This window comes from Nanorana parkeri, unplaced genomic scaffold (genome assembly GCF_000935625.1).
Source record: "Nanorana parkeri isolate BGI_ZX_2015 unplaced genomic scaffold, ASM93562v1 scaffold178, whole genome shotgun sequence".
Taxonomy (NCBI): Eukaryota; Metazoa; Chordata; class Amphibia; order Anura; family Dicroglossidae; genus Nanorana; species Nanorana parkeri.
In genome coordinates, this window is record NW_017306446.1 from 1,435,098 (window position 1) to 1,460,634 (window position 25,537).

General features: G+C 44.4%; 1 protein-coding gene across 1 annotated transcript in view; it reads left to right on the forward strand.

The window, feature by feature from the left end:
- LOC108785772 (rac GTPase-activating protein 1-like) overlaps positions 1 to 25,537 on the forward strand; it is a 43,312-nt gene that overhangs the window by 9,181 nt on the left and 8,594 nt on the right. The window contains exons 5-8 of the mRNA XM_018554912.1: positions 2,033 to 2,086; positions 7,678 to 7,758; positions 19,840 to 19,969; positions 24,438 to 24,550. Of these exons, the coding sequence (XP_018410414.1) occupies positions 2,033 to 2,086; positions 7,678 to 7,758; positions 19,840 to 19,969; positions 24,438 to 24,550 (378 nt within the window). The remainder of the gene's footprint in view (positions 1 to 2,032; positions 2,087 to 7,677; positions 7,759 to 19,839; positions 19,970 to 24,437; positions 24,551 to 25,537) is intronic.

A 25,537-nucleotide genomic window follows, 5' to 3' on the forward strand; every position in this document is an offset into this window, starting at 1 on the left:
GCCCAGCCACACAGTATAATTGGTTGCTACGAAACTGGCAGTTCCACAGCGTCATAGGTTGTTATGGTTCCCATACTAGCAACAAATGATGCTGTGCACCAAATAACCAATGATACTGTGCAGGCCAAAAGGCATCATTGGTTGCTAAGATGCTAGTGACCCTACGGTGTCATAGGTTGCTATGGTGCACATACTAGCAACAAATGATGCTGTGCAGCTCACCAACCAAAACAACCAATGATACTGCACAGCGTCTTTGGTTGCGAAGATGCTGGTGACTGCACAACATCATAGGTTGTTATGGTGCGCCCACCTGTATCCTAGAAATCAATTGGGATGTGTGGCTCGGCCACCAGTTGACCAAAGACGCTGTGCGGGCCACAAAGCATTATACATTTCTAAAAAGCTGGTGGCCCCACGGTGTCATTGGTGGTTATGGTGCACCTCCCTGCATCCTAGCAACCTATGACACTGTGTGGCTCAGCCACCAGTCAACCAATTACGCTGTGCAGGCCTTAAAGTGTCATTGTTTACTAAGATGTTGGCAGCCCCACAGCCTCATAGGTTGATATGGTGGACCCACTTGCATCCTAGCAAACAATGATGCTGTTCACAGTGTCATTGGTTGTTAAAACGCTGGTGGTCCCATAGTGTCCATTGTTAGTGTACCCACCTGCATCCTAGCAATCAATAAGTCTGTGGAGCCCAACCACTAGCGTCCTAGCAACCAGTGACGCTGTGTGGGTTGCATGGGGTCATCGGTTGCCAGGACACGGGCAGTGGTTTGCTGGGCGGGTGAACAGCCATATAGTTTTCCCGTTTGGCAAACTGGGAACAGCTTGAGTTCGTGTTGAACTCATAGTCAACCCAAACCCAAAGCTAATCCCTAGACTCTATCCCTTTCCTGCTCCATCCAAAACTAACAACCGTTGCAGAGGAAAGTGAGGGGAAATCCAAAACTTGAGAGTTGTCAACAGAGCAAGAGGTGAGGAAAATCTTCCAATGGTGACAACATGTTCCTATGACAACTCTCAAAGATTGATATCCTGTTCCCTTTTTGGAGAGATTTCTTCTTACTTCCTGTTGTGCCTCCAGGACAGGAAGTAAAGGAAAATCAACCCAGCAGGCAGGACACACATCAAGAAGTAACCTGATGGGCATTTTAACCCTTCCTCACTCTATCTAAAAGTAAAATTAAAAAGTTGGCTTCACATACACTTTAAATTCTCTGAATAAATGCAATAGTTAAAGTGGACTTGTGGGCAAAATCTAAAAAAACCTCAACACAGCTCTTCAATACATGCTCAATTCTCCAAGTTTTGCCTGAATAACACCTGATGATACTGCCAGAAATGCAGTCCACTCCTAACTTCCTGCAGTGGGATGACAAGGCTTCCTCTGCTGTACTAAAATACAATGAATGGGGGTGAAAGCAGTTGGCCGTTATGGGAGGGGAGCAAGTATTGAGCGTTATGTGGGGGGTGCTGGTATAGCAGAGCATAGCAAAGCATAGAGTGTAGCAGAGGTGAACTCATGCAGACCTGACAACACTGCTCAGGATTTCAGTGCGGCAAAAGGCAGTGTTGTCACCTCACTACAGGAAGTTGTGAGCTCTCTAGATTCATGGCAGGATCACCAGGTATTTTTGTTGGTACTTGCAGCACCTTCTAGAAGATATAACTTGGGAAAATGGGAATTTATTGGAACAGTTGTGCTTTTTAGATTGCGCCCACACACAAACTATAACACTGTCAGTGTCGTCTGATACAACATTATAGTAGAATCGGTTGCTACATATGTTGCAGTTATTAATATGTCAGCCCCTTGCAAAGTGATTCAACTCTGTTTTGCTGTCTGTTTCATATGGCTTGGCAATGCCCATTGTAAGAATTGGTCCAGAGTACCATTTCTAAGGCCTGGCTCCTGGACCTAACTCCTTTGGTGACTTTTAGAATTCTTTGACGTTGAAGGATACAAAGTTTCCTGTCTTGTACTAATACAATACATATAACTCCTGTTTCTGTTCTTTTAGGATCTGGACGATCTGGCTGGAAGACCTGTAAAATTAAAGCCACGGGAGAGAAGGGTAAGCCTGAGACACGATGGACATGGCCATGGTCTGATGGACATGGCCATGGTCTGATGGACATTGGCATGGTCTGATGGACATTGGCATGGTCTGATGGGCATGGCCATGGTCTGATGGACATGGCCATGGTGTGATGGTCCCAAAGGTGGACAAATTCTGTTTAGAGCTCAGTAGCTGTTCAGTTTAAAGTAGGAATTGGCAGACAGTTTAATGAGCCTGTGAAGGGAACTTGTATAGTCCCAACCAGAGACTTTTAGATCTTTCTGAATACTTCCCACCACACCTACTGTCTTTATTGGACCTGCTCTAAAAATGAGATTCTCCCTTTTGGGCTACTAAATATACAATTGGAAGCATTTTATTTTATCTCTTTGGTAAGTAAAAAAAAAAAAAATACCAGTAGGTCATGTCAGAAATTCAGAGCTGTCCTTTTGTCCTCAGCACACTTCCCATGTTATCTCAGGCACTCTAATTAGCCCTCTTTTTCTTGGACTGCTGACTACAACTGACTTCTTGGGATGTATTTATAAATGATTTGCAGCGCTATTTATCCTGCGAAACTCCATAAACGCTCGTTCTGTGTGAATGGAGGCAAATATTAATCTTCTTAAAGGAGAACTATGGGGTTAGGGCTTTTCCCCATAGTTCTCCTTAGGGTAACGTGCGGACACAAACTAGTGTCCTCCCGTCACCCTAAGCTCAGTATACCGCGAGCTGTATGCCGCAGCTGAAACGGATCCCGACAATTATGTCTGGATCCGCCCAGCTGCGTGAGTGACTGCTGGCTCTGCCTATCTAGAGGCAGAGCCAGCTGTACCCGCCCCCTCCCCCGTCCATTCCGCCAGTCAGCGATGGAGGATTGGAGCGGGGAGGAGGGAATCCAGCCCCTCCACTGTCACGGCTCTCTGCCGTGACAGGATCGGGAGGGGAGTGAACGCCGGTATGTGTTCGCTCACTTCCCGATCTACTGAGCCGACCTGTGACAGTCTCATTGTCACAGATCGGCTAGGACTATGAGGATAAGTGAAAAGCACTCACCTCATAGTTCTCCTTTTAATGGTATCATGTGAGGGGAATACCACACTATGGCCACTAGATGGAGCTAAAGAGTATAGGAAATGCATCTTTCCTATGCTCCTCAGCTCCATCTAGTGGCCATAATGTGGTATTTTCCTGAAATGATATTCGACTTGGAAAGAAAATATAATAAAACCATGTGTTTTGCCTTCATTTGCACAGAACAAAAGTTCACAGAATTTTGCTGAAACAAATGGCTCTGCAAATTGTTTATAAATGCACTCCTTCATATCTATGTTGCACTGGTATGGAGAGTTTGAGGATTTGAGTAGTTACAGTAAGTAAAATAAACCAGGGCAGGGCTGACACCACTCATTCCAAAAAATTGCTGTGTGTTGTCAAACAAAAGCAGGATATAGTAGCGGAGTGGCAGGTATTTTTTTGTAATTGCCGGGTAAAACATAGGGAAATGGATACATTTATTGCAAAGGTATACTGCATACTTTTTATTTTGCCCCGACATATATTTTAATTCTTGCGTGATCTCTCCTTAATATAAAATATCTTCAGCTCCTCTTTTCCAAAAATGAACAATGCAACTCCCAAGAAATACATTATTTTTAAGAAATAACTAATCCTAATCCTATATTAATTCACTTTTCATGTAATTAAGGGAAGATTGCCTCTCCACCCCTCACAAGCTCTCACAGAGTTAAAGTGCCAGCTTTTAGGTTTTGGTAGATGGCTTTTTTGAGGGGGCCACACTCTCCCTCTTGAAGAGGGGTAAGACTCACCTGTTGTATCCGGAGAAGTGAGAGTCCAAGGTGGGCAAAGCCAAGAACCATAGCCTCAAAACCTCAAGCTCAGCACTACAGTCTTCCAGAAAAGTAAGAAGTATTGGTCCACCAGACTCCATGTATAACTTAACAATCACATTTGGGTAGTTTAACCCTTTAAAGGTCCAATGAAAATAAAGCATTCAATTGCAAACAAATAGTACAGTTTACCTGTGGATTAGTTCAATTTTCCCTTTTTTGACCCAGGCATTGCTGTACTGCATCAGTCCACCTCACTTCCTTCTGGCTGTAGTGATGCTGGAAAGAATTGCTGATGAAGCATTGCTTACTGGTGATGCCCCCCCTCCCGTCCCCCAGTCTGGTCAAATGCCAGGTTGATGTGCTGGCATTTGTAAGTGTTAGTAGGGAAGGACTTGGTTCCAGGAGGCCATGGAGCTTAAAGAGGCTCTGTCTCTAGAACCAAACCAAGATCATAAGATCAACACCTGCATCCCTGTTGAGCTACCTTGACTTCTACTCAACTCCAGAATACAAAAATACTTTTTATAGAACATACAAAAAAAATCATGTTGCAAGAATAAAACCTGGGCAGCTAGATGTGCCTATACATGGCTGCCAATATGGCCGCATACTAGTAGGCTGTTCTGACAGTCAAAGCTTGCTCGCTCCTTCCTGGCTCCTCTATTCTTAGGCTGCCTCACTGGCCAATATCTGAGAGGGCCAATAGAAATGCAAGGGGGCAGGCCTTTTTGGCAAGTGCAGACTCCACCCTAGAGGTACCTACCCGTATCAGAGCGGCCTGCAATTATCCCTCATCTGCATGCTTTTAGGAGACAGTAACTTTAATTGTTGGTACTATTGTTATTGTAATACTTTTGTCTTATCTGCTTGTGTGGGGTAATTTTTTTTTTTTGGGGGGGGGGGAGGGGGGGGTTGTTCTTTTATTTAAATTGAAAAATGTTAGCTATCAGCTATAAGTAGATTTGTGCGCATTATCCAGCTGCCTTCTGATGCCTGCCCTGTCCTTATATACTGTAACCTCACCACTAGATATGATTTCACAATTGATACATGATCTCTGCATTAGATACAATGTGTAAATCCATCAATTACACACTGTAAATATTAGCTTCTGTCCTCCAGGTCTCCTCCCTCTCTGTCACGTCCGGGTAAGAAGAGGTCAGCGGTTATTTAATGCCAGACGCTGCCCGCTCTGACTTCATTTGTCAGCAAATTGCCCGGCATCGATAAAATGTTCATTATTTGGACACCGGGCTCCTGCAGGTTTGGCATACATTTTTTCGTAAATCATCAAACAGGTGCTCCCCGTGGCCGCCCGGCCACTGTGTGCCAGCGCGCTCTAGCGGCGTCCGCAAAGGTGCCGGAACAGGAGAGCTGCTACACGGTAGGCAAAAGGATTGCCGGGAAATCATAAATATCAAAGTGCGCCTATTAATAAGGTATCCAAAATCCATAATGTGGCAGCAACTACTTTAATTGAAATGATTCATCATGTTGTCTTAAAGGACGGAGCTTTCTTGTCTTGCATCGAACCGGAAGACGTTAGACTCGTTGGCTTGTGGTCTGCTAGGTAACTTGTTTGAGGGGCCTATTGTTAAATCTGAAGTGGATATAAGTTCTCTTTTTGTTCATCTTCAGACAGCGTATGCCTGGGCCAGGGGGAAAAAAAAATCATATTTAGTACATGTTTGCAAGACAAGTACATTTCCCCGTGTTTGTTCTAAGCTACTATATCAGAAAAATACCTGTTGATCTGCCCGAAATCCATTGAGCTCCTAACTTCCTGTTTGCACCGACAGCACAGTTGCCTTTGCTAGACTGAAATCCTGATTGGTGGTTGTCAGCCCTGCCTGCTGGACTGCAGAATGCTACCTACCCCCCACCCCTTTCTGTTCCCTACATTGATTTATTTTACCTAGCAAAACAATACTGCTGCCTTGGCTCCTACAAAGCCTACCCATACACTGTGTGTAGGGAAAGGGCTCTTGAGAGATGTAATTCTGGGGGTGTGTCTATGCCAGTAGGATCTGACCACCCAGTAGCTGTAGGGTCAGACACTGTAGATGCCTGGTGATCATGTTACAGGGCATTAAAAATCAGTTTTTTGCTATATGAAAACTGTAAAAATAATGCGTGGATCTGATCTAGAAGGGGAGTAGGTTTGGGGTTACATTTGGGTAATACCTGGGCATGCCCTTTAATGAAAGATGAGAAATGAACACTTCTGGGAATGCCAGTCTCCTCTTCTCCATGCTGTGCTCAATGGTTCTTTTCACCAGTCCCTACGTGCTCACTTGACATTATAGTGATGTCTGGGTTGGCTGGAGGAACCACTGAGCTCAGCAGTGGATTAGGAGTTAAACTCTAGTCTAGGATTTAATATTCCATCCTGAATTTGTCTCTGTTGGCCTCCCTGTCTTTTTTATCTCTGCACACTGGCACAGTACTAGGAGCCAATATGGTTTTCTGCAGGACACATGAGCTTACAGGAGGAGAGAGCAGAGTGAGCAGAGCTTACAACAACTCAGTTCTGTTCCTTCATTGGAAAACCAGTAGACTGGCTGACCAAGCCACGCTGCTGTTGCAGTAGAGGTCCAGGCTCTGGCCGTGCGTCAAGCAGGGGTGCCAGGATCACAAAACTTGCTTTGCAGAATTACAAACGGGCATATAAATCCTATATGCATATTCATACAATTGCCTAGAGTTTAGAGTCTAAGGCATTCTATTGTCAGCCATGTGACTGTAATGTTCCTATCTTATTGGACACTGCAGAGGATAACACTTTCTTTGAGAATTAGGATCCTCATCCTGGTCTATTAGCTTTGTGAATTGAGCCTTATGTCTCTTGAATAAAATCTAGTTGAGAGCAATTTCTGCAATTTTCATGTCAGACTTAATTTATAACGTAGTAGCGCAGTAAAGTCTTCTTAGAATAGAGGGTATAAATGTCTCATTCCATCTCCTATCCCAAAAGTAAGAGGATGAGTCCTTATTTCAGTAAGGTGGATGGAGCCATGCAAATAATTCCTATATGCCCTTTTGGCCAGATGCACATCCAGAACCAATGGTATGTAGTCTAATATTTTAGGGCAATTTTTTACAAACTGCACACAGCTGTTTTGGCCTTTTTGGTCATAATCAGTGCAATGTATGGAAAGCATGGCTTCTATGGAAATAGGGCTTGGGACCCAACAAGAGTTTCACACTTTTTGGCCACCATCATAGCAGTGTATAGAAACCATGACTTCCATGGAGTAGGGCTTGGGACCCAACAAGAGAACTTCAGACTTATCATCCGGCTTGGGACCCAACAAACGAGTTTCAGACTGTTTGGCTATCATCAATGCAGTGAGTGGAAACCATGGCTTCCATTGAGTAGGACTTGAAACCGAACAAAAGAGTTTCACACTTTTTGGCCACCATCATAGCAGTGTATGGAAACTATGACTTCCATGGAGTTTGGCTCGGGACCCAACAAGAGAGTTTAACTTTTGATCATTATCAGTGCACTGCATGGAAACCATGGCTTCTATTGAGTAGGGCTTGGGACCCAACAAGGCAGTATACCCATCCAGGTTATTGTGAGAAGGGACTAAAGGAGTCAGAAAGCCCTCACTCTAATTAGTGTATAATGAAGATCATCTGGGTACTTTGTGTTTTGTGGTGCACTCTGTATATTTCTTTTTAGAGATGTTATGGTTATACCCCAATATCATTTTATTCTTTTTCTCTCTCTCTCTCGCTCCTTCACAGCGTTCCTCTCTAGCTCCTCTGGTCACCCACTTTGCGAAAAAATCCAGGCCAAGTCTAAATACAGCCATGGTGAACGATCAAGTAAGTTACATAGTATTTGAGGTTGAATAAAGACATTAGTCCATCAAGTCCAACCTATTAGGATCTCATTCTAGGAGTACCTGTACCCCTGTATATTACGGTCCCTTAAGAAATCGTCCAAAAGTTTCTTGAACAATTCCACATTATTTGCTGAAATCACCGCCTGTGGCAGTGAGTTCCAGACCCTAACTGATCTTACTGTGAAGAACCCCCTTCGCCCCTTGTGCTGGAATTTTTTTTCCACCAATTTTAGGTGACGTAAGTAACGGCAATGACAGTGTTGTCTGGGGTTGTGGCAATGGTCGCTTGTTCATGCTGGAGTTATGGATGGTCTGTGTCCCTGGTAACATTATCATTGCTTGCTGGAAGCAATGCATGATGGGATATGTAGTATTGAGAAATGGTCCTAATGTAGTATTGAGAAATGCTCCTAATATCCAGATCCATCTAGTAGATTGTAAACTAAAAGTGCACCATAGGATGGACTTCCTCAATGCAGTGACACCATTTCCATCAGCCCTGTGAATGTGCACTTCTGGTGTCACCACTCTCACAGAGCCCGCCTTCTGAACTACAACTCAACGTCTGAACAATGTAACATCATCATTGCTTGCTGGAAGCAATGCATGATGGGATATGTAGTATTGAGAAATGGAGATTATATCACATCAAGCAGCAGGGAAAGAGACGCAAAGCACACTGGGAATCCAGGAAGTTGTTGGAAGTGATGGGCAGATGGAAGGCTGCACTCACTACATTAAAAGGGATTTTTTCATGTAAGCTTTGATTGTATTATCAGAAACGGCTCCAGTGTGTATTCCTATTACAATGCTGATGTTATAACAGGAGAGGATATGAGGAGACTTTACAACTGCTGTAAGGCTCTACCTCCTGTCATAGAGATACAACGGCTAGTAAAAGGAAATCTCTGCATAGTGTTGGGAAGTTCCACATTTGACAGTTGCCATTAAACCAATGTCCCCATTGGGAAGATTTGTCCTCGTCTCCTGTTCAGGTCAAACAGTAAAAACCCAATGGGGGTTCTTCCTGCCCCCAAGCTGCCTGCCAAAAAGTGAGTTCCACTTTGAGACCTGCCACAATAAATATTACTCATCTAGTCTAGTGTACTAAGGAGGTGACTGTTTTTTCTCTGATTCTCTGTGGACTAAGCCACAAGAATGCTACCTGCTCTGTACAGATGACAGGTACACTTTAGGATCCCATACAGACAGGTGTATAAAGAATGCTGGGTTCATGTCCGTACAGCGCGTAGCTGTTTTATGGATCTGAACGCAGCAATGTTGTATATTATGGGCCCATGCACGCCACTGCATAGCGCTCAGTGATCTTGCACTGCGTTCAGCTGCATACAAGTAGAAAGTAGTAAAAAATTCTGCGTCCACTTAACCCTTTAAATGTATTAAACATGTCGTCATATAAACATCTGTCTACTGGTTTCCTGTCATCTCCATCAGAGCAGGGCTCAGACTGGAAGAGAGAAGGTTGGCACTCCTGAGCTTTTATTGCATGGCACGGTGCTGTCAGTAGGGTTGCCACCTGTACAGGATTCACCCGGACAGTCTGGGTTTTGAATGCTGTGTCCGGGTTTCATGGCAGCAGAAACCCGGACACAAGATGTCAGGGAGACGGGCAACCAAAATTAAGATAGGGACTACTGGCTCCCCACTGAAAATAGTCTCAGCTGTGATATTTACATATGAATGGGCGGCGCTATTTACATCTGAATAAGCCACGACTCATTCTCCAAAGAAAGAAATGGCCGTGCGTCGCTAGAGTGTTCGGGTTTCGCTTGAACAAAAGGTGACAACCCTAGCTGTCAGTCTAACACTGTATGATTACAGGAAGGGAATGCTCAGAGATTGCTTCTTGTATGTGCTGCTACTCTTTAATAGTCCAATCATTCATGACACCACTATATTAATTAAAGCTGACCTCCGTCCTCCCTTTCAGTCTTATATCTGACCTCCGGCCTTCCCTTAAGTCTTGCACATTAGTAACGGCTCCTCTCCTGGACTGGAATTGCTTTCTCTGATTTCACTGCACACTGTGAACTTCTCATAATGTGCATTAGAAGCTGCCCAGACAGAGCCCGCCTCATTTCCTAGCTGGAGGACGACCAGCATCATCTAGCTTTCCTCCCCAGTTTTACTGCCCCATGGCCCCGCCCCTTTCATTGGATTTCAGTTCTTCCAATCAGAGGCTCAGCATCGCATGTGGGCATTACCTAGGGTGGCCAGTATGCAAATGCAGTGTGCATACTAATGGCTACTCCTCCTCCAGAGTGACATCCACCCATAAAGGCATTTTGATATTTGCATAACTCCTCCCAAAAGCCAGCCCACTGCTTGCATCAGAGCTGAGGGCTTTTCGAGAGGAGGACTAAGGTGGGGTTGCTGTGATGGTTTCACAAAGCTTTGTACAGCACCCTGCCAGCCCCCTCCTACCAGCTGTGACCTGCCTACATTGCATAAAGAAGCACAGAGACCCAGTGATGATAACACTGGATCCAAAATAAGGTATGCAATAAAAATGCATAGGCTGAAGTGTAGTCTGCTTATAGTTTGCCTTTCCTGGCTCCTCCCTTTTCACTTATGAACATGCATAAGTAATTTCATGCATGATGATAAGGAAAAAAGGAGCAGCCAGGAAAGGCAAACTGTAAGCAGATTAAACTTCAGCTTTAAGCTCATTGACAGTTCTGTTATATTAGTGCCCCCCTCTATGACTTGCTCATTTCTTCCACATGTGACTGTTAAAGGGTGCGGGGCATAATAAACAGTCACTGCTCACTTACCGAAAGGGGCATTATTTTTCCGAACCTGTGTTCTGTGAGTTTACCAGTTTGGTTTTAGAATCCTAATTGGAGTATTTAGTGTTATAAACAGACCATGAAAGCCGAGTTGTGTTTGCCGTTGGTAACCGTCCAGCTTTCCTTTTCATAGGCAGCTCCCCATGTCCCCGGATAAAGGGAAAATGTTAATTCCCAAATGATAAAACTGCATAAACCTCTAAAGCCTCAGACATGACCCGGCCTGCTCCGCGTGCGCCATCTTTTGTTGATTTTAGAATTCCAAGGCTTCAGAAAATCCTCAGGTCTTTCTCTCTTGCACAGTCTAGTCATTGGGATGGTCTGGATTTTTTTTTTTGTCACCCATCCAGCTTTGTATGTGCTGCAGTCCACCATCTACTGACTGCTAAAATTCCTACTGACTAATCCGTGATATACATCGCACGGCAATTTACTACCTACGTGTCCCCAGGATCTCCGCTTCCATCCTCTGCTGAAGGATGAGATTGCCATCTACTGGACTGAAATAGTATTCCGCTATACAAACATAAATGCATTTATGTTTGTTCAGATACCAAGCACTGTACTCGGTACAAGTACAGATGCTTCTCCAGCTCCAACACTAGACTGGGGAAAAATTAAAAAGCTAGGAGGCAGCTGTCATTTGTAAGGAGCACACCGGGCTCCTGGGATTCATACATCCCTGCTTTAATGTATAATTTGTTATATATATTCTTAATTATGGATGCACCGATGCCATTTTTTCAAGTACTGATACATTTTTGTTTAGTGTCATGTGACAGTTTTTCTAAAACAATACAGACTGATGATTTCAGGACAGAGGTGGAGCGCCAGAGCCAGGTCCCAGCTGCAACCTCTGAAACCCTGGGAGTTCTCGTGAAAATGCCATATATCGGCACTGGTATCTGGACATTCCTACTTTAAAGTGACACTAATCTTAGGAGTTAAATCTTAAAAATAAATTCAAGTACCTTCACTATTACCAACAATGTATCTTATTTGTGTGTCACTCGGCTGTTAAACCTCCAATCATCTCGGAATTGGTGCTGACACTGTCCTTCCTTCTGGAGGGGGGCTACTTTTGTCCCCCATGGTCCCTGTGTGTGTTGTAAAGTACTCACCGCGCCAAGCTCGCTCCTGTGATTGACTACAATCTCATTGTTAGTTTACTAATTTGTATTGGGGTTGTAGTCCATCACAGGAATGAGCTTGGAGCGGTGAGTACTTTACAACACACAGGAGGACCATGGGGAACAGAAGTAGCCCCCCTCCAGAAGGAAGGACAGTGTCAGCACCAATTCAGAGATGATTGGAGGATCTACCGCCAAGTGATACACAAATAAGATACATTGTTGTTCATAGTTAAGGTCCTTGAATGTATTTTTAAGATTTAACTCCTGAGTTTAGTGTCACTTTAACAGTAATGGCTTACTGGAAGTGTTATCTTTGCTTTAGAGAAGCTAATGCTTAATAATGGTGTAATCCCAAGTATTATGTACAATTCATACAATTTTCACCCAGGATTCATGTTTTTCCAATGGAATCCAATTAGAGAAATGTATGAGTCTTGTATATAAAAGTTATGTGTGAATCTTATGTGTAAACAACATTTATAAATGTAGCTCTTTGTGTGTATATCTGGGCAAATTAAAAAAAAAGACATGAGCAGTATATCTCTGCAATAGTGTGTTTCCCCGTGTTTTACCCCTGCAAAAATAAAGCTGCAGGTCTATAAAGTACCTATCGAGTGGCCAGAAATCCAGTAAGCTCCAAACCTTCCCTTCAGACTCGCAATAGTTGCTTTGCTGCAATAAAATCCCACAGCAGCGATGTCAAACCGCTGGTTGAATGACAGCCCTAGCAATGTCCTCATCCCTCTGTCATATTCTTCATGCTTACATTGATTTCTTTCCCAGTAAAACACTGCTGCTATACCTTGACTCCCAGAGCCTGTCCATACGCTATGTGTAGGGAAATGGCTCTTGGAGATGTAGTTCTGGGGGCATGCCTATGTCAATAGGAAATGATCTCCCAGCTCCTGCCCCTGCAAGAATTTTAGAAGCTTGGTGATGATGTCACAGGGAACGATACCGGCTGTTTCTTGCTGCAGAAGAAAGGTAAAAGACAAAAAAATTTGGGTCTCAACATTTTTTTGTGTGTTTTTACCTTTCTTCTGAGATATGTTTTAGAAGGGGGGATAGAGTGCCTTTGGGTTATACTTGGATGTATACTTTAGAAATAGGGGTAGTTTTTTTTTTTTTTACTTTGTAGAATAATGTTGTATATACTAACAGAACGTTAATGCAGATTGCTTGCCTGTGTGTAGTTGGGAGTAGGGATGCACCGATACTAGTATTGGTATTGGTGCCGATACCGAGTATTTGGGCGAGTACTCGTACTCGCCCAAATGCTCCGATACCTAGCACGAGTACTTCCTGTATCAGGAAGCCGGGCAGCGCATAATTACATGCTGCCCGGTTTCCTGATTGGCCAGGAAATGGCTCCATGCTCTCTCGTCACTTGTGATGAGAGAGCATGGGTCCGACTTCCCGGCCAATCAGGAAGCCGGGTAGCGCTGCCCGGCCTCCCGATTGGTCAGGAAGCTAGCAAATCCGGAAGCCGGGCGCCATGTAATGACGCAGCGCCCAGCATTCTGATTGGCCCGGGAAGCCGGCATCATGCTCCCTCGTCATCTCATGAGTCATAATATTAAGAAAGTGACCTTAAAGTATTAGTTTGTATTGCTTTAGAAAAAATGTGACCTGTCCCTTTAAGAAAAAGTATCGGTAATTGGTATCTGTGAGTACTTGATCAAAAGTATCGGTACTCGGTCTTAAAAAAAGTGGTATTGGTGCATCACTAGTTGGGAGGGCAGAATGTGGTGACAGGTCTCTTTAAAAGTAGTGGGCGGAGTCTTGGAGATCATTTCAGGAGAATAGAAAGAAATGGCACCACCGGAGGATATAGTAACAACCTGATACACAGACAAAAATCAAAGTCCTTATTGAAGGTGATTGCAAAACTAGTGGAAGTCAACAGATAAGTCATCCAGAGGTGGAGGCTCCTTTTAAATTCCCCTTCCTCCCTGACGCTGTAGCTCCACTGTGAACATTGGCTCCTGTGGAGCGGAGAAAAGGGATAAAGGAGCAATGGTGTTTGTTGTAATCCCCTATTACAGGTCAGTAAGCCGGAGTTCCTGAGATAAAAGGATTTGACCCGTATCATGCGACTTGTCGCCGGCTCTGATTGGTTTTCCCGTCCGTTTTAGAATGCAGCTTTAATGGGAGTAAATAGATTTTTGTAACGGGGGAAAAAAAAAAAGTGATGAAATGTGTTTTGAAAGACGAAAAAATTGATTCCAGACTTCAAAGCAATTTAGTGCCTCTGCGTCCAATAATGTCTTATAAAAAAAAAAAGAGCGCCTCTCAAGCGGTCGGCGTAATGCAATTGAGACGCCGGACAGAAGCATCTTCCCGGCATGGAGATTCCAGTCTAATTCTCTAGAATTGGGCTTAACTTGTGTTTTATAGGAATCGGGCACCAGCGCTCGGTTACTGCACATCTGGAGCTCATGCAAATTACATGTTTAACCTCAAAAGGATCCTGCTGTCCTTATAATGGCAATACATTGAATGTAGTATGCAGAGCTGTAGCTAGCTCCTTTTGCGCCCAAGGCAAGAACAGAAAATCGTGCCCCCCCCCAACAGATGTGTGATGTCACCCAACGCTGCGCACGAACAGGAAGTGACGGAAAGCACTTCCTGTTCATTCATAACTGGGGACACATAGTACTATGTGTCCCCAGTTATTTAAAAACACTGGAGTGATCAGCTATCACTCCAGTGTTTTTAAATAACTGGGGACACATAGTACTATGTGTCCCCAGTTATTTAAAAACACTGGAGTGATCAGCTATCACTCCAGTGTTTTTAAATAACTGGGGACACATAGTACTATGTGTCCCCAGTTATTTAAAAACACTGGAGTGATCAGCTATCACTCCAGTGTTTTTAAATAACTGGGGACACATAGTACTATGTGTCCCCAGTTATTTAAAAACACTGGAGTGATCAGCTATCACTCCAGTGTTTGCTCTGCACAGAGGATTGATAAATAACACTGATATTTACTGATCCTCACGCTCTCCACCCTGAATGCTGAAGCCAGCGGGGGTAAGAGTAAGCGCTGTCACTTCAGGATGGCCGAGCGGTGAGGAGAGAGCTGCCAGCTGAAGCACTCCATTTCTCATTGGATCCCTGTTGCCTCTGCCCACACAGGCGGGGGAGAGCAGCGGGGATCCGAGGAGAAGCTGGAGCCTGTGCCGCCCATTTTCCCCCTGGCGAGCTGCGGCTGTATTGGCCGCCTGGCACCCCTGTTTCCATGACGCCCTGTGCTCGCAATGGCGGTCCTGGCTGCGCCCCCTCTCAGCTGCGCCTGAGGCGAGTGCCTCACTCGCCCCATGGTAGCTACAGCCCTGATAGTATGTAGCTGGCATTAAAGTTGTTTTACTATACTTTATGGCCGATTTTTTTAAAGCTGAAATCCCGGCTAAACAAATATTGTCATGTGGATTCTTCTTAAATCTTGGTGAGCTGTGTGAATTTCATCCAGATCTGTGCAGTAATCCATTGTGAGACTTGGAGTTTCCTGTAAAAAAGGCCAGTCACTGCTGCTCTCTCCTTGTGCAGGGTGACTGGTCTTGTCTCCGCTCCCTCCTGTAATAAAGACCGCTCACTGCTGCTCTCTCCTTGTGCAGGGTGACTGGTCTTTGCTAGAATACACTGTGTCTATTGCATCAACTACTGCAATATACAATTTCGGTCACTAGATGGCAGTGTTTATAAATTCTGTTATATCTATGGTAGATTTTCTGTTGTATTGAATAAGGTAGAGAATAAAGCTGTGGCTTCCTCCCTGTCTTCAAGCCGTGTGCTTGTGTTTCTCTGTGAGGCTGTGCAAAAAGCTCAGTGCTGCTCTCTCCTTGTGCAGGGTGACTAGTCTTGTCTCCGCCCCCTCCTGTTGTTTTCTGTAGTGGGTGTCCATTTTTTTTTTTTTCTTTTCAGTTTGTCCAATTAGTGGTCAAGGCTTTGAACACCTCCTGCCATAGCTTCTTTCTCCACCCTATCACTGTATTGCCAACGGGAAGTGTCCCACAGTTTTGGTCTGACATGGATCAAATTAATACGAGTCTGATGAAAGACATCCCTGGATCTAAGGAGCATCCTGTGCATGCCCCTCCCTGAGTCCCTAGTGAAGGCAAACAACAGTATCATTTTATATGTGTGTGTGTATATATATATATATATATTAGGGATGCACCGATACCGATACTAGTATCGGTGCCGATACCGAGTATTTGGGTGAGTACTCGTACTCGCCCAAATGCTCCGATACCTAGCACCAGTACTTCCTGTATCAGGAAGCCGGGCAGCGCATCATTACACGCTGCCCAGTTTCCTGATTAGCCAGGAAACGGCTCCATGCTCTCTCGTCACTTGTGATGAGAGAGCATGGAGCCGACTTCCCGGCCAATCAGGAAGCCGGGTAGCGTGCAATGACGCGCTGCCCAGCTTCCCGATTGGTCAGGAAGCTAGCAAATCCGGAAGCCGGGTGCCGTGTAATGACACAGCGCCCGGCATTCTGATTGGCCGGGAAGCCGGCATCATGCTCCCTCGTCATCTCACGAATCATAATATTAAGAAAGTTACTTTAAAGCATTAGTTTGTATTGCTTTAGAAAAAATGTGACCTGTCCCTTTTAAGAAAAAGTATCGGTAATTGGTATCTGCGAGTACTTGATCAAAAGTATCGGCACTCTTACTACCCGGACCTAGACAGATGCTAATGCAAGCAGATGTAAAAGGACGCACATCCGCATTCCCATACATACATGGGCATCAGTCTGGACCGATCTGAAAGACCGGCAGACTGATCCAAGCTGAACTTCAATGTGTAAGGGGCCTTATGCAACCCTGGAAAAAAAAAGGAGTGAGAATAAAAATGGAAAAAATTTACTTTATTAGCAGAAAAGTAATGGCTAAGGGGAGGACGGGGCTGATTAGGGCTGACTAACCTTTAATAAGATGGCACTATCCTGTATAACAGAAATGACGTCTTGCAGGCATTTTTCATATCTGCCCCACCAGTCTCTGACATCAACATGTGGTCGAGATGTTTGTTGGCTCTCCTTCATGATCTGCCCATTTCAAATCCCCTTTTAGAACATTTTAATGGATATCAAATCAGGGCTCTGACTAGGCCAGTCCATAGCCCTCCATTACTTCTTTTTGAGGAATTCATTGATGGGTTTGCTAACGTGCTTTGGATCATTTTTGTTTTGGGAAGATCCATTTCTGGTTCAACTTTTGTACAGATGACCTCACATTCTCCTCAAGTACACTTTGATATGATGCCGAATTCATAGTTGATTTCAATGACTGCAAGCTGTCCAGGTCCTCCAAGCAGCAAAGCAACCCCAATCCATAACATTTCCATCACCATGCTTCACAATAGGTATGAAGGTCTTCTCCTGAAATGCTATATTTAGTTTTCACCCAACATGTCCACTGTTACTGTAACCAAACCTCTCTGATTCATCAGTTCACAATAGCTTGTTCCATAAGGCCTGGTTTGCTTATATGTTCAATGGCAAACTGTTATCTTATCTGTGAAGGTTCTCATTCATCCAGGTCATGGTATATCTGTAAAAAATAAGTCAAGGCACCTGGACTGGCTGTATTTTTCTTGAAGACGTTTCACTGGACATCCGACCAGCTTTCTCAATTCAGAAGGACTTGTACAAAAAATTGTCTGGGAATAAATATGCAATAATAACACCTCCTAAACTCCAATTATGCAAATACAATCAACACCTGTTTGTGACTAACCGATTATGTGAATTGGAGCGACATTCACCATATTTATTCCCCGATAATTTTTTTGTAAGTCGTTCTGAATTGAGAAAGCTGGTCGGATGACCAGTGAAACGTCTTCAAGAAAAATACAGCAAGTCCAGTTGCCTTGACTTCTATTTTACAGATAAACTGATATCTTGTTCTAGTGTTATTTTTGGACAGCAGAGGCTTTTCCCTGGCACACCACCATGGAAAGTTAGATTGGTGCAATCTTTCTGATTTGTAGATAAATTCACTTTGATTCCAACTGTTGTAAGAGTTACCTGTTAAATTACATTTTGGGCTTCTTGGAAACTTTTTAGCAGCAAATGGTCAGCTCTTCGACTGAATTTGCTGGTCTGGTCAGTCAACAAAGCAGTCAATTTAAAATCTATACTATTTTTTTAGATTATTTTTCTAACAGTGCAATAACTGGTTTTAGATAATTTGGCAATCTTTTTAAACCCCTTGCCAGACTCCCAGGCACTGAAAACCTTATATATGAGGGACTTTTGATCTTGGGATGATGACACCACAAAGGTCAATGGAAAAGAGGTTTAAAATGACCCTAAACTCAGGAGTTAAACCTTAAAAATACATTCAGGTACCTTAAAGTGACATTAAACCCTCAGATTTTTTTAACATAAAACAATACTGTAATGTGCGCCTTACTGTAACCCATGGTAGTTTCCCTTCTCTTTGCTGCTCTTCCTTTTAAATCCTTCTCTCTTCTCATGCTGGGGAGAACTTCTGTTTTGCAGCAGACTGCCGTGTCTCTGGAATGGATACATGGTGTCTGTGTGCAGGTTCACAACTAGACTCCTGTGCCGTCAAAAAATTAGTTTAGTTCCGTTTCGGAATATCCGTTATTTCGTAATTCGTATCCGAAACTCAATTCGGATTCGTACGAAATATGAATTTTCGTTAGTTTTGGCACATTTTCGTAACTTTACGAACATTCGTTATGATGAAGTTAAAAAGCAAAAATACCTTTGTTAATATTGGAGTCGATGTTAACGGATTCCGTATCTGAATTTCGGATTTAAAAAAAAACTACCATCAACTCCAATATAAATGTATTTTGCTTTTTAACTTCAATATATAACGAATGTTCGTAACGGAACGAAATTCCATCAACGGAATTTCGTATTTCCTGCCTGTATTGTAATGCAACTCTCAGCAGCAGCGGATCCGTATTTCGGATAAAAAAAAAAAATCTTGTCATGTTGTTCAACCTCATTTACAGGGGTAATATTAGTTCCTGTTTCAAAGAAATTCAGATCCGAAATTCGTTAACGGAATTTCGTATTTCGGATATAATTCGGAAACTGCAATTCGGATTTCAGATGCTTTCCGAATTTACGAATTTCAGGAAAATTCGTACAAATTTCAATTTGTAACGAAACGAATCGCACATGTCTATTCACAACCTGAGCCAGCACTACAGGAAGAGGCACTCAGCTGCAAAGGGCAGTTCTCCCCTAGCATGAGAAGAGAGAAGGATTTAAAAGGAAGATCAGCAAAGAGAAGGGAAACTACCATGGATTACAGTGAGGCACACATTACAGTATTGGTTTATGTTGAAAAATCTGAAGGTTTAATGTCACTTTAACTATTGTCAATGTATCTTATTTGTGTATCACTCATCTGTAGATCCTCAAATCATCTCTGAATTGGTGCTGACACTGTCCTTCCTTCTGGAGGGGGGCTACTTTTGTTCCCCATGGTCCCCGTGTGTGTTGTAAAGTAGTCACCGCTCCAAGCTCGCTCCTGGGATGGACTACAATCTCCATTTGTATTGAGATTGTAGTCCATCCCGGGAGCGAGCTTGGAACGGTGACTACTTCACAACACACACAGGGACCATGGGGAACAAAAGTAAACCCCCTCCAGTAGGAAGGACAGTGTCGGCACCAATTCAGAGATTTGAGGATCTACAGCCGAGTGATACACAAATAAGATACTTCGATAATTGTTAAGGGACTTGAATGTATTTTTAAAGGTATGACTCCTGAGTTTAGTGTCACTTTAACTAAGACAAGTTTCACCTGCATACTCCTATAAGGAGGTTCTAATCATCCACACCTAATCTGGAACACTGATTTTAATGTAATGGATTGGAAGTGGTGGTAAATGTAGGGATTTACATACTTTGTTCCATGTGACCAATCTGCATTTCTGTTAATTTTGTTTGTGTGTGTACAGTATAGCAATCAATGAAAGAAAAAGTGGCCATGCCATTATCACATTTGAATGGTAAATACAGCAATATAGATGTATTTATTTTGTTCCTAATTTGGACAATCGCACACCCTTGCCTTCTTTATTGGAGTTCTTTATTATGTGCGTTTATTTGCAGATCAAAGAGGCCGTAATCGCAAAGACAACAATGTTGATCTCAGACGGGGGTCCCATCCAAGCCACGTCCTCCATTGAGTCTGCGCCGCGCCGCAGATCCCGGAAGAGTCGTCCTCTTTCCTGCTTCCACGGTATTTTGGATACCTTGAAACATTTTTATTGTACATTGAATAAGCAAAGCAGATCCCAGCTGGCCACATTAGGTGCATCAGGATCTCTTATAGACAGGGGTATTCAGGGTGTGCCTAGCCTTTTCACTACCTGAGGCGGGCATATAAGGGTGCATGCTATGGGGACCAAGCTCTGCCCAGTGTCCCACCCACTGATGTTACTGGTTGCCAGGAGCTGGGCGGGAGGCCGACTAGAGCGTCCCAGGTTGCTATCGCAGGGCAGGGAGATGTTTATGGCCCTCACACATCGCCTAAGCTGGCTCTTAGCAACCTAGGATGCTCTGGCTATAAAGGGGGCACCAGGCACACTCTGCAACCCTCATTCTAGGGATGGTACTGGGGATGTTGTTATCTTAGATGACCTGGGTCACTCCTCGGTACCTAGACCATAAGGTTATACGTATGCCACACATCGAGGCTCAACGAATGAGGTTTCCTTGTCTCTCTTTTTGATTGATCCTTTCTGGCTTCCTTCTCATTGACCTCTTCCCCCCTCCCTCCTACACTCTCTTAGAATTCAACCAAAAGGGATTTGGCTCTTTCATGACAGATGGCAACATATATACACTGTAGACCCAGGTAGAGGCATGTGCCCTGGGTGCCTGGGTCTAGCCATGCTTACATACCATATTTTAAGACCACTTGTGATGTATATTAAAGAGAATTTCCTTTAAAGGATACCTAAATCCAAAAACAAACATAAAATATATTGCAGATTACCAGTCCATAGACATGGTGGCTGCTTTAGTTTTCTTTCTGCCCCAGCCGGACTGTCCTTGGCCCCGCCCCTTCATTCATTGGATTTCACCTATTTCCATCATGTGGACGTGAACTAGGGCGGTCTGTATGCAAATGCAGTCTGCCTAGAAACATTCACTTCTACAGACTGACATCCACCCATCAAGGCGTTTTGATATTTGCATAACTCTTCCCAAGGGCCAACCTGCTGCTTGCATCGGGGTGGAGGCTTTTGAGAGGAGTAGTGAGTTGCCATCCCCTTGTAAAATTAGAGCACTCTTGTTTGCCATTGAGGTGATAGGAGAATGGCGGGCAACGAGCTTCAGTCTTAATGGAAGTTAAGACTGTCATCAAACTAAAAAATTGCAGGTAAAAGCACAGAAAAATCAAGCATTTGCTTGCTTGCCGTGTTTTCTCTCCGTGATTGATTATTACTCACTTGCATTGTGCCTTTAAACTTGCTGAAAATGTACCAGTCCAGAACATTCATTCCCTAGTGCAACCCCCTCCATTCTTGCATGTTATAGCCCTCTCCTCTTCTGGGAGTGTCTAATTACTGTCTATGCTGGCCCAACTCCACAGCCCCCTTAACCTCCCTATATACTCTTTTATGTACCTGGCGGGGAAAGGGGAATATTATATGGCGCAAAGATAGACAACCTCAGCACTCCAGCTGTTGCAGAACTACAAGTCCCATGAGCCATTGCAGGATTCTGACAGCCAGTGGCGGAGCTAAGGAACAAAGGGCCCTGGTGCAAGATTCCCCCCTCCCCCCCCCCCAAAAAAAAAACGACAAACACAGCGCACTCCTCCCGCAGCGCTCGGCCGGCTGTCACTTTCTCTCCTCCCCACTGGGACACAGAGCAGCGCCCAGCGGGGAGGAAAGAAAGCACGGATGCGCTGCTGTATCAGCAGAAAAATGGCACTTTTGTCATGTAGCCAAAAGTGCCATTTCCGGCCGATATCTTTTGGCGGCCGGTTTATCGGCGCAACCCTCATATTTACAGCAATGCAGAATGGCACAGGCTATAGGCCCCCTAGAGGCCGGAGGCCCTGGTGCGTCCGCACCGCCTGCACCGGCGGTAGTTCCGCCACTGCTGACAGCCACAGGCATGGCTCCCAGAGCCGGAGGCAATATGGGATTTGCAGTTTCACCAAAGCTGGAGTGCCGTTGTTGCCTACCCCTGCTATTGCACGTTCCTTGATTGACAGCTCTGTGTTTACTGGGGCTGCTGACACCACATCCAAGAGGGCAGCACCAAACAGCTGTCTTGGACTTGCTCACAAGGGAGGCTTTTACAGGTCAATAACACATATAACATGTATGAGAAATGTTTTTTTTTTTCTTGAAATGATTGGTGTGGGGACAGGGTCTCTTTAAAGTGAGATCCAGGTCCTCCATTAATATAGGTGTGAATTTCCCTAAACTGCAGCTGGAGTGTGCTGTAAAGGCTTCAGGAAAGCCGATCAAATCTTACTAAAAGCTTTCTGTACACACTGCTCTTCAAGCTAGCATTTGCACGCTGAACCCTGAGTAAACGGAGCATTATGTAGATGGTCATCTCACAGCTTAAAGCTGAACTCCGGGATAAGGAAATATTGTCCTAATACAAGAGTCATGTGTATTCTTCTTGAATCTCTGTGAGCTTTGTGCATTTCTTCCAGATCTGTGCAGTAATGCAGTGTGAGACTTCCTGTAATAAAGACCAGTCACAGCTGCTCTCTCCTTGTGCAGGGTGACTGGTCTTGTCTCCGCCCCCCCCTTAATAAAGACCACCCACTGCTGCTCTCTCTCCTTATGCAGGGTGACTGGTCTTGTCTCCGCCCCCTCTTGTAGTTTTCTGCAAGCAGCCTGTAGTGGGTGGGCCCAGCCACTGCTTCATTTACAATGTAACAATTGGGGTTGCAAAGGCATTTGGTGTGCACAAAGTGGATTTATATCCCATGTGGCTATTCAGAAATATATTTAAATTAGGGGCTTTTTTGCCCGGAGTTCAGCTTTAACCACTAGGAGCCCCTGGCCCCGACCTATCTTCTCCACATTCTCAACCGATGCCCCCTCGCCCTTTGCACAAATAGCGAAAAAGCTAAAACAGGCTGGAGATGACTTTGTTGGGGGACATTTGCATTCCCGTTTAAAATGTTCACAGTACCCGGACATGACCTCTATTGTTCCGATCGGAGTAGACGCCGCTCTCCCACCAGCATAGAGGTGTTTTCTGATTTCGGAAGCCTCGCAGGGATGCGGCGTCTTGTGCATGTTCCCTTATTGTACGGAACAGTCACAATATGTTATTAAGTGTTTCTCCAGTGAAGCTGCTATGCGAAGCCGGAGGGAGAAAACTTAGACTCGTGTAATGAGAAGGTACATTAGCCTGCGGGGCTGTTCCCATCTGACACAGAGCTTCATGCTCTGCAGACGGCATCCTGGCGGTGGCATTATGCTCGTGTAAGTGGTGGATTAGTTCTGCCACTCGTACTGTGGAGAAGGGGGTCATTTCCACAAGCTCTGCCACGTCCGCTCTTCTACAGAATGCACAATGATCAACATGTGAAGCTAGATGTGAATACATGTGAAGGTCAGGCCAGCCAAACCTAATTTTTAAAGGGCCCCTGTCACATCTACCGAACAGTGGGCTCTTGGGGTATCATCTACTTGGGTACATTCGCACAGCTCTCCGTGCATCTCTCTGCAAGCTAGTGAGTCTCTGCTTCCAGTGATCAATACGTTCATATTTAATGTCACAGAAATGGCTTGAGGCCGAACCTGACGTAGATGCTACGTGCCAGGATTTCAGCACTGGGTGAAACCGAGAACCACAAAACTCTGTATGATGCACAATCTGAGCCACCATAGATACACTATATTACCAAAAGTATTGGGGCGCCTGCCATTGCTCGCACATGAACTTTAATGGCTTCCCAGTCTTAGTTCGTGGTGTTAAAAATATAGTTGGCCCACCCTTTGCAGCTTCAACATATTCAACTCTTCTGGGAAGGCATCCACAAGGTTTAGGAGTGTGTCTATGGGAATGTTGGACCATTTGTGAGGTCAGGTACTGATGTTGGAGGAGAAGGCCGGGCTCGCAGTCTCCGCTCTAATTCATCCCAAAGGTGTTCTATGGGGTTGAGGTCAGGACTCTGTGCGGCCAGTCAAGTTTCTCCTCCCCAAACTCGCTCATCCATGTCTCTATGAGTTGACCACCCCGGCTTTAGCTCCGTCTGAGAATCCCATAGTCAAACACTTAACCATAATCTCTTCTGCGATTTTCCGGAATTGCACTCTAATAATCCAGCCCACTACCCTACACACCGACCGGCCACTACATCATTGGTGTGTCCCTACAGGACTGGGCTGCCCTTCCCACCAACCAAGCCTCTCTAATGGCCTTAAACATGCTAGGGGATCCTGGAGTCTTGTATGTTGGAGGGGGTGGGCCAAGATTGAACCTTTTTGTACAAGTCGGGATTTGCTTATTAGGATGACGGCTTTTCACAATTGAAATGTTTACTGTAAAGGGCCACAAATGGAAACGCATGTATGAGAAGATGGTGATAGAAGCCCAGACCCAATTGACAGACCACAGACCATGCCGCAGAGATTTCATGGAAAACCTCTACACCAGACATACAAGAAGCGTGTATTCCTTCTGTGTCTGAGTTTATCTGTGTATTGTTCTCTCATTTACAGATCAGTCCTCTGTGCTACCGCAGATCAATGAGACCGAGCATGAGCTGGATCTAGACATTGGTCCTCCCACCCTGCAGGTCCCGTGGCAGGCGCATGTCTTCCTCTCCAAAACTGTGAGAAGAAATGTTTTAATGATCTGGCAATAAAACTTCACAACTACGTCTCTCTTCTCTCCATCATTCTGAACATCAAGGCATATCCTGCTTCCTCCTCTGTTATCTGATAAGGCATTATCTGTTTCCTTGTATACAGCCAACTGGTCCAGCACTGCTTCCTCCTCCTCCTCCTCTGACAAAACCTACACCGTCACTTTTATATACAGCTTACTGATCCGACACTGTTTACTCCTCCTCTGACAAGACACATACTGTTGTCTTGTATACAGCTTACTGATCCAACCCTGCTTCCTCCTCTATTTAATAAGACACACACTGTCACTTTATATACAGCTTACTGAACCAGCAAAGCTTCCTTCTCCTCTATTTGGTAGGACACACACTGTTGCCTTATATACAGCTTACTGATCCAGCACTACTTTCTCCTCCTCCCTTATCTAACAAAACGTATACTGTTCGTTTATATAAAGCTTACTGAGCCGGCACTGCTTCCTCCTCCACTTCCTATCTAAGAAGGAACTCACTGTCCCCTTATATACAGTTTACTGATCCAGCACTGCTTCCTCTTTTATCTGACAAGGAGGTACACACTGTCCCCTTTTAGACCGTTTACTGATCCAGCACTGCTTCCTTCTCTGACAAGGGACAAAATGCCACCTTTTGCACAGCTTAGTTTTTCAGCACTGCTTCCTTCTCCACCACTGCCATCCTATATTAGAGTTCCTGATTCAGGACTAGTTCCTTCTCCACCCACTGCCAGCCTATGTATAAGTTCCTGATCTAGCACTGCTTCTTCCACTAGTGATCCATGGCTTTTTCCTCCTACGTTATCATGCCGGGTGTGTAATGTCACATTTCATATAACTTATTGATTCTGCACTACTTTCTCCGCCATTGTCTGACAAAGTACATGTAGCATATACTTGGGGTAAAAAAAAGTATTTGTGTGTATGTTTATATAATGATTATGTTCTTTCCGTTACC